The 10,154-nt window shown below is 36.8% G+C and overlaps 1 protein-coding gene across 1 annotated transcript; it reads left to right on the forward strand.

The window, feature by feature from the left end:
• The first annotated feature begins 3,042 nt into the window (after positions 1–3,042).
• Positions 3,043–6,718, forward strand: LOC110736313 (heat stress transcription factor B-4-like). Its single transcript, XM_021916513.1, has 2 exons — positions 3,043–3,926; positions 5,600–6,718. The coding sequence occupies exons 1-2, from the start codon at positions 3,606–3,608 to the stop codon at positions 6,170–6,172; spliced, it is 894 nt and encodes a 297-aa protein (XP_021772205.1). The 5' UTR covers positions 3,043–3,605; the 3' UTR covers positions 6,173–6,718.
• The last annotated feature ends 3,436 nt before the right edge of the window (positions 6,719–10,154 follow it).

Consider the following 10,154-nt stretch of genomic DNA (forward strand, 5'->3'; position numbering starts at 1 on the left):
AGATTTATATTGACTTATAGTTCGTGTAATGCATACAGGTTTAAGATAGTAGTACAGTGACCAGCAATAATTGTGGAGAAATGCTGTGAACGTAAAGCAACAAACAGAAAAGGAAACCCAAACCCAAAAGAAAAAAAAAAAAAAAAAAAAAAAAAGAAAAGAAAAAAAGAAAAAGGTCTGCACTGAGGTCCACGTCCGTGTCCAAATCCATGCACATATTGAGGTAACTCTTTCTCTCTTCTGACCCCACACTCTGGTAAATGAGTGTGTGTATGTTTGTCTGTGGTATATGGAAGTAGTGCAGTTTATCACATGGAGAGAGATTGGTCATGTGATGTAATGCATAATTTAACCCTGTATTCTCTGAGTCTACAATGAATCAGTCAAATCCAGAATAGAATCTTCCTTATTTTTCTAGCTCACTCTTACGTTACATACAAGATGTGAAATTTTTTTAGACAAGATGAAAGAAAACAAAATCATTCTCAACAGGAAAAATTAGGATTTGAATAGGATACATACGTATCTAGGATGTTCTTTACTTGTGTTGAATTTTTTTGAGCTAATAAATAGTCTAGTGATATGATCATTCGGAGAAGAAAGTGACAAAAGCGATTGTTTTGATATATACTTGTACATGTTATAATAAGGTGGTAGATAGAACCTAGTAATAAGTTCATGAGGAAGGATGGAAGGATGGTGTGGCCGAGTGACGACATTGACATTATTAGTTGTGCTAGATATGGCCTTGCTGTGAGATTGAGTCTAGGATAAGGTGACCAAGGAACATTGACAGCTAGTGATGGGCTTTTGATTCAGACAAGTTAATGTGTATGTATGTATATGCTATGGATGTTAAAAATGACTTACTTAACCGCTTGCGGAACAGCATACCTTGTGTGAGTTTTAGTTTATTTTGGTTTTTTTATTCATTAAGATCTTACATTGTTATCTCTATTGAGGGATGATACATCCATCTTAGAGAATGGCCCGGAAGATATGATCCAATTCCGGGGGCATTGTTTAGTATGACTAACATGGATGGTTGGATGGTGCATTTTAATGAGTTACTTGAATGATTTTGCCTTTCTCTAAGATGAAGTTGTCATGAGTTAATCCCCATCTACCAATGTTATAATGAACTATTATGTTGTAACTTCACTAACTTGAAGTGTGCTTTAGCTTCCTTAGTTTACTTTTTGAGTATGTGCCATAGACCAATATGCTGAGTTAGTTACATATCCCTTAAGAAGATGGTTAACTTTTTTTTTTTTTTCTAACCTTTTTTTTAATAGAAATGAAGAAACAATAGAAATACTAATCGCATGTGATGTAATCAGTTGTTTCTGTATCTTCTTACTTTGTTTTTTTGGGAGCTTGTTTATTGATTAAAAAGAGGAGGGATAAAGAAAATAAGTATAGCCTACCATTTCCATCAAATGATGATGTTAATAACTAGGTAATTCATCAAACTGTATTTTTTTTCTTCACTACTTTCTCTAAATTCATTATTATTTCTTTATCAAATTCATAAAAAGCTGTTAAATAGTACAAATCACTAAATTACTTGTAATCCTGATCAATTACAAGACAACACATTGAATACTTGAGCTCTTATGTCATGACTAACCTTCTATACGACTATACATCTACTAGTCTGTTATACTCCCTCCGTCCCAATATATAGTTGTTGTTCGTGTTTTTTCACGGTATTTAAGAAATGAGAAAGTGGATGAAGTATATTAAAAGTGGACAAAAGTTAGACAAAAGTACAAGGCAAGTGGATAATTTAAGGAGGGAAAAGTGAAAAGTACAATTATAGACAAAAGTTAGAGAGAGAAAGTGAAAAAAAGTATAAGGCAAGTGGATAATTTAAGGGTAAATTAGGAAGTTCAATGAATAAAGTTAAAAAAATGAGGGTATAATTATCTTTACATACGATCAACATTTTGGATCTTCAAAATAGGAAAATAGGAATTATAATATGAAACAGAGGGAGTATATTTATAACGTACTACCAAATACTCGTATTACTTTTGATCAACTTTTATTTGAACGGGTTTATAATCAGGGATGGTTTATTGGTTTTTGAAGTAATTTTCATATTAATTACTATTCAAAATAGTAGACCCTACTTAGGAGAATCTAGATGAGTTCATTTGTTACAGTAGAACTGTTTAACCCCCCACATAGGGAAGCAGCTGTTAGGACATAGTCCCACGCCCCACTAGAGTTGTGGCCGAAAGAGAGAAGATGAAAAGTGATTTTTTAAGGCAAAGGGTTGAGAGAAGGAACACGTTCCAACCCTTTCTCTTTCTCTTTCTCTTTCTCTTTGTAGAGTCACGGGTGTACCTTGAACAACGAAAAAACAAATGAATTAATAATAAGATTGGGATATCTACTTACTGTATACTAAACTCATATCATATGTTAGGAGATAGGAATGTTCCTTATTATAACTTTTTTCATATAAAAATGAATTTTGAGCTACTACATGTTATAATAATTTAATAGAACTTGGAATAATATTGTCCCTTTCTCTCTCATCCATTGTCCAATGCTTCTATTTTGAATATAGGATGACCCAAAGAATATTGCAGAATGTACCTTGTTTTCTTAATTATAATGCTAGTTTGTTATTCCTAGTGTATATATGTAGATTCCAATGATTCATTTTACCTCCAATGTTATGTGAAAAATGTGTTGGAGTTTTTTTCTTTAATGGAGGAAGAAATGAGAATAGACAGATAAAAACTTTGAAAAAGGGTGATGGTAAAAGTATAAAAGGGTAAATTATAAAGTAAGATACAGGCCCCTATTACTCTATTAGTATCTTTAGGAATATAAAACGTGTTTTCCTTTATTATTACTGTGAGGTAAAATTTGTGTACTTACCAGGGATAATGCTTTTATATTTAAATTAATAACTACAGTATTAGTTATGGACCTACCGGAGGATCAGAAATTTGTGAGCATGTCTTTATATGCTAAAATTTAATTAAGTTTATGGTTGGTGAGGATTGAACCCGAATCTCATTTAAGCCAGTGTAACACGAATAAGTTGAGTTGAGGTCCCCATCCCTGTAATTTCTGTACTATTTTTGCTTAACAGTAAAACAAATTCTCCTATATATTTACAGCTTCCAAGGGGGACAATCAATAGCTTAATAACTTTGATTGGATCTCATAATAGCCAAATTAAAAATACCCTAGACTTTTCTGACATGGTCATATGCTTCTTAAAGTTAGAAAGCCAGTGAGAAAGAAAAATAGAGAAGGGAAAGGAGAGTAAGAGAGAGAGAGAGAGAATCACTGCTTTTATTTTAGTGATTTTGTCATATGTTTCTGCTTCTTAAAGTTATAAAATTATGATGAGAGAGAGAGAATAGGAGTATGTAAATAGCACTAGCTAGGCAGCAGTAATAGTAGTGAGTGCAATAGCTGAGCAACAAGTAGAGCAGCTGGAGAGCATATCATATCATATAATCCCCTTCATTCTCATTTCCATCATACTATATATTATATCATCATCATCATCTTTATATCATAGTACATGCCCTAAGATCTTATCATCTTACATTATTTCAAAGAATTTACTGATTACAATGGCATTTTTAGTAGAAAGGAGTGATCCTCTTCTTCACCATCATCATCATCATCACAGCATTCATCAACATCATCTTAATCAAGAACAACACCAGAAAATGGTGTTCTCAGTGTCAGAGTCTCAGAAATCAGTTCCTGCTCCTTTCTTAACTAAGACTTACCAACTTGTTGACGATCCTCGTACCGACCACATTGTATCTTGGGGTGAAGATGAGACAACTTTCGTTGTTTGGCGCCCTCCTGAGTTTGCTAGAGATCTCCTTCCTAACTACTTCAAGCACAACAACTTCTCCAGCTTTGTCAGACAGCTTAACACCTATGTATGTTAACTACTGCTACTCAACATTCCTTTCTTAATACAAATATTTGCATGCATTGATGCTGATGTTAGGTTACTCGAATTCGAGTTCGTTGATGATGTGTTAGAGACGGGCACATGTTGTAGTGTCTGACTTGGCTATATTCTGAAAAATCTCAATGTTTTTGGTCCAAATTTAAGTTTCGAGTAATGTTCATATCCATGTTAGAGTTGAAGAGGGCTTGACATGGGTATTTGAGATGAAATGAATATATTGGGTAATATAGCATGAATGTATGCATATGAGTTTAAGCATATGTTAATGAGATTATTGATTTAGTCACTTTTTGATTCATTTGTTAAGAATCATTCTTAAGCCATGCAGTGTTTCAAGAGAAACAAAAACTGTGAATAACCATGTTTCTTGAACTTTGATGGAATCTTTGAAACATATATCAAAGCATTTGAAGGGTTTAGATTCAGTTACTTTTAGGGATTTTGTCTGTATATCTGTGTCTAATTTGGAGTCTTTGTTTGTCTTGTTGTATCCTAAATAATGTATTAGGATAAACCAATGTGAAACGAAGAGTCTGAGTAATAACGGAGAAAAGATCAATAAAACTAGTTCAAATATGGTGGAGTCCAAACCAGATTATTTCATCCTTCAATTTTTAACTAAAATAAGTTTTGCATATTTTTGTACACTTCTATTTAGAGCCTTAAGAAAAAGTTCATTTTTAAAATGGTGATCTGATCATAGTTTGAAAAGCTTTAAATTTAGACATGGTGCATTATTTTTGTTAGATTTATGAACCCAAGTTGTACATACTTAGCTTGGTTTATTTTCATTTTTATTTCCCAAGGGAATAATTGCTTGATGATTTTGTTTGAATCGATGTAGACTTTTGGTTCTCTAGGTATTTGGTAAGAAATGTCTGTTATATACATATAGATTTGTGCTACTAATGACTAATGAGTTTTTTAGTGTTAATATATTCATTTTTATTTGAAAAACCATGTGAACTGTTAGTGAGATCTCAAGATTCTCTTGCTTCTTTGTCTTGATTACTGTCCCTTATGCATCTGTATCTTATCCTACTAATATTATTCTACGTACAACTTTCTGTTATTAGTATATGCATATTTCTATTCTTGATGTTTCTCTTGACTCTTTAATATATCCATGTTCCACTTTAAAACACCACAATGTGGTGGAGGTTGCTATATGGGAGCACCTTTCCGGCGGGTTTGTTGCCTATACGGCTAGTCAGCTACATTCGTCGCTAGTATCTCTGAGATGAAGCGGGATATACATACCTACGTAGTACTCAGTATTAAATAGTTAAGACAAAAAAGAAATGTGTAGTACAATAATTCATTATAAGAAAGCCATCAAGTCTAACTATAACCATTGGATCTACAGTACATGTATTTCTTGTCTGCAAGTCCCAAGTGACACAATTATGCACTGCTTCCATTTAGATTCCGTTGTCACATTTGTAAATTATCATCATGATATAATTATTTTTGGACAAAAGGGATATTGAAAAAGTACTATTTGAGAAACAATTTGTATTCACATTTCTTCATAATTAGTGAATTGCATTACCTATTATTGAGATTTGTTTACTGCTAATATAGTAATATCCCATTAGATTGAGAAATTAACATCCTTTTTCTTGTTTTTTTTTTTAGGGTTTCAAGAAGGTAGTTGCAGATAGGTGGGAGTTTGCAAATGAGTACTTCAAGAAAGGAGAGAAACACCTATTATGTGAAATTCATAGAAGGAAAACTCCACAACACCACCACCAAATTCACTACCAAGACCAAGTATTACTTCCACAACAGTACCTTCCTTCACCGCCCGAGGAACATGGATCTTGGATAAACATTGATCAGTCTTCTCCGTTACCTTCTCCGAAGCCAAGTGGCGGGCCTAATAACGACATTCTAACGGCGTTAACGGAAGACAACCAAAGGCTAAGGAAGAGGAACTTCATGCTCTTATCTGAGCTCAACCACATGAAAACCCTTTACAATGACATTATTTATTTCATTCAAAACCATGTTAAACCAGCTGTGCCTAACAATGGAAATGACCAAAATCGCCCTCCTAATTATAATGCAATGGCAGCAGCACCTCCTAAGCTCATAGAGTTGGATGATCAAGATAATCAAGGCGACGCGAGCAAGAGAGAGACCATCAAGCTGTTTGGAGTCCCTCTTCAGAGCAAGAAAAGAATGCACCTAGCAGAAGGAAACCTTTGATATATGATGATCAAGACGACGAATATTAATTAGTATTAGTATTATGTTAAGCACTGTTATTAGCTAGATGGCTAGGATTTAACTAGTAGAGTCTTCATTTTTACTTTGTAAGATCATCAGATGAAGTTTTGGTTAATTACATAAAAAAAAAAAAGTGCTTAATTAATTAAGTTCATCATCATCATTTCCATGGATTATTGCATGAAATTTGGAGTATGTATTATCTGATAAAGTATGCCATTAGTGGCATGCATGTGTCTGAAAACTTGGGAACTAATTCACTAATTATGTTGTTGGAGAATAATTGTATTTTTGTAACAGGAATGAAGCACCTTTTTTTTTTTTGAATGTTCTATGACTTTAATCAATGACTTTGGTGTATAAATGTAAGTATATCTTGTTGTTGGTCCAAAAATATTCTAGTGCATCTTCTTTCTTTCAATTGGGATTTACAAAATTTGTGCATGGCAATAATTACAAGGTATGTTAAATTTGATACTATTGTATATGCCATAATTCCCTCCTCAAAAGCAGGGGCCACTTATAAAGATCTTTAATGGCCCGGTATCTGGAAAAGTTTTCAAGGGTGAAAGCTGATTTATTTCTTTATTTTTTAAAAAAAATTCTAACCAAAAAAAATTTTGTTAGGGTCAAAATGTGTTAAGAAAGCTTTAGTTGATTTTATTCCTGCTTTATAAATAAATCCAAAAGAAAGCTCATTGAATTTTATCCATATATCATGGCAATAAAGTTGCTTTGGCAAAAAACTTTATAAAAAGGGATGCTTTTATCTTCTTTTTGCAATTCTTTTGCTCTTGATTTGAAGTTTCTTTGTTGGCTGACTATCAAATTAAAAGTGCGTTATGAGTTGCAAACGTACCAATATCTGGTTGTGAATCATTTGCTTTTTCTTAAATTCTATCTGAAACTCCATGCAACACCTTTGCTTTTATCAATCTATATGATTCGATAACTCTCTACGATGTACTTTCAATATTCACTTCCTGGCCCCGTATCTCTACTTCCTGTTATATTGTTCGGCACACGGTACACATTGTTTGTTTGGACTGGTACAATATTATTTGCAAACTCAAAAACGAGGTTAGCACCTCACGGCGGTGTTAAAAATGCTAAGTATGGGATTGGGCCAAGGCACAACGCCTAAGTGTTTTTTACGAAAGTAAGTTTAACTGGCAAACAATTTACCAATCTAGACGCGTGGCCAAACTATTTACGAAACTGAGCTTCTGACATAAAACGCTGCCTCGGTCAGCATTTTACCTTTGGTTATTATTATTTTTTATAAAATTTCGTATTACTGAGTCAACGTTTTACACCTAAGCATAAAACGCTGCCTCAGTCAGCGTTTTATCTGCTGGCTGAAGGCAGCAACAGCAGGCCCCCAACAGCAGCCAGTGCAACCCCCTTCCACATCCACCACCCTCTCCACATCCACCAACACCACCACCCTCCTCCTCCACATCCTCCACCACCCTCCTCCTCCACATCCACCACCACCATCACCCTCCTCCTCCACATCCACCACCACCACCACCACCCTCCTCCTCCACATCCACCACCACCACCACCACCACCACCCTCCTCCTCCACATCCTCCAACACCTCCACCACCCTCCTCCTCCACATCCACCACCTCCACCACCCATCCTCCTCCACATCCACCACCTCCACATCCACAATTTATTTTGAACGAAATGAGTCAAACGTGGACAAATAAGGAATTTGAAATTCAAACAAGACATAAATTCATTCAAATAATTATTCAAATAATAATGTAATGTAAGTGTTATGTACAACAAACTAGAGAAGGTCATTACAGCAAATAAATCAGATAATTTTATCCTATTCTGACTCATCAATTTGGTGTAACGGCTCTCTATCCTGTATGTCCACTCTCGGCCTTTGACGACGGCTGTAGTGACGGATCGTGGTAAATGGGTTCGGGCGTACTGGCGGAGTCAGCTGGCTGGAAGATGGGTCATCAGGATGATGTAGGGGCGCGGAACTGCGAATGTCGTACTCCTCTGCGCCCGTGAATGACGAAGGATCACCCCCACAGCTACTCTGGCCAGCCTCGAACTGTGAGTGACTAGAGTGGCCGCCATGATCGTCCCGGGGGTGGACGAGATAGGCGTGACCATATCTCTGCAAGGTAGCCATGCCCATATCTCGCACCCGCTCGACCTGTGCTCTGGGCGGCTCAGGTATGCCTGGAAGGACATCCGACAGTGCGTCAACCATCGTCGTCATATCCAACGCCTGCAGTAATTAAGGATTTGTTAGTTGAATGATATACAAATTTAAAATTGATAAAAATAAGTTAATCAAATACACTTACATATCCCCTGATCACGTCAAAGGATGGATGGTAATGTGCGGATGGCGTTGTGTAGCTGGGGTTGATGAAACGCCGTGTAATCCGCATGTACCACTCCATGTATGGATCATATGGATCCATAACACCGTGGATGGGGTCACCAGTGACGACGAACTCCAACCGTCGATGCCACAAGTCAATGTACTGGGCATGCTCCGTCCGCCAGTTCGTAGTACATATCCCATATTTGCGACCAGCATCGTGAAACAAAGACCACATAGGCAAGGGCACTTGGACAATATACTGTATGGCCTTGGTACACGCCTGACCGATCAAACTCATATCAGCTACCAGTTTTCTTTCCTGCCTTTGGTACGCAACAGCCTTGAACATATCTCTCATGTCGTTTCTTCGCACGTGAGTCTTCAAGTTAGAAGCCAAGTGCCGAACACAAAACCTGTGATAGGCTCGCGGCTCGGTGAATCCAATGTTAGGGTCATTCATTGCTGCAATGATCCCAGCATGTCGATCAGATATAACACAGAGGCCATCCCGTTGAGTGACATGAACCCGAATGCAGCCCAGAAACCAAGACCAGCTGAAAATGTTTTTTCCTTCGACTAACGCAATGCAAGCGGAAATACTTGGAAGTTTGCATCCACACTTGTAGCAACCAACAATGTTCCTTTAAATTTTCCGTACAAATGCGTCCCATCGATACAGATGTCAGACATACAATGTTTAAAACCTTCAACACAAGGGCCGAAGGCCCAAAATACTCGTTCAAACACTTCCATGTTGCTGTAATAAACACCGTCTACCAGAGCTTTGTGTTTCCATACATCAACGGTTCCCGGGTTTGACTGTTTGAGTGCTTCCATGAATTGCGGAAGTCAGCCATAAGAACTATCCCAATCTCCAAATACTTCAGCTATGGCTTTCTCCCTAGCATACCATGCTCTTCGATAAGTAACGTCGAACTAAAAATGCTTGTATATGAGTTCCTGTATAAATTCAACTTTCAAGCATGGATCTTTCTGCACAAAAGACTTCACAAAATCGGAAATTATGGATGAATCCAAGTGTGCATGATCTGTAGATAACACTTCAGTGACACAGGTGTCCCGGTGCGGGCCTTTGTATGTGACTATGGTAAAGCCGTCTGAGTGCTCACTTTTTTTGGTGCCTCGTAGCGACCAACCACAATTCTTCTTGCACCGCAGATGAAGGACCTTCTCATTCGAGGTCACTGTGGTGTAGAATTGGTTCCTTTGTATAGAATACTTCTTCACCATTTCCTGAAGCAGTTTCTTAGATTCAAAGAACATACCCTTCTCAAACTCCCCCCCGATCACAAATGTTGTATGACTACCTGATTCGGCCCAATATTGATCAACCTCATAATTCTCATTTACTTGACTTAACCAAGGAATAGGAGTTCTAACCATGGCCTCCCCACCTTCCATGTCTGTAGAATCAACATCCATGTTATCCAGAATTGGTTCCTCCTCTTCGCTCTCAACCTCATCATTTGTTTCCCGGAGCGCATCATACAGAGACAACTCGTTATTCACCATATGTTATAGATTTTCAAGATGATTCACCAATGGTTGAGACGGTGATGTATGGTGGAACATCTACGAC

Source organism: Chenopodium quinoa, unplaced genomic scaffold, assembly GCF_001683475.1.
Source record: "Chenopodium quinoa cultivar QQ74 unplaced genomic scaffold, ASM168347v1, whole genome shotgun sequence".
In the NCBI taxonomy this organism is placed as follows: domain Eukaryota; kingdom Viridiplantae; phylum Streptophyta; class Magnoliopsida; order Caryophyllales; family Amaranthaceae; genus Chenopodium; species Chenopodium quinoa.

Coding starts and splice junctions, on each gene's coding strand:
- LOC110736313 (XM_021916513.1), top strand. CDS start 3,606: ATGGCATTTTTAGTAGAAAGGAGTGATCCTCTTCTTCACCATCATCAT. Junction 3,927..5,599: donor TCAGACAGCTTAACACCTAT/GTATGTTAACTA, acceptor TTTTTTTTTTAG/GGTTTCAAGAAGGTAGTTGC.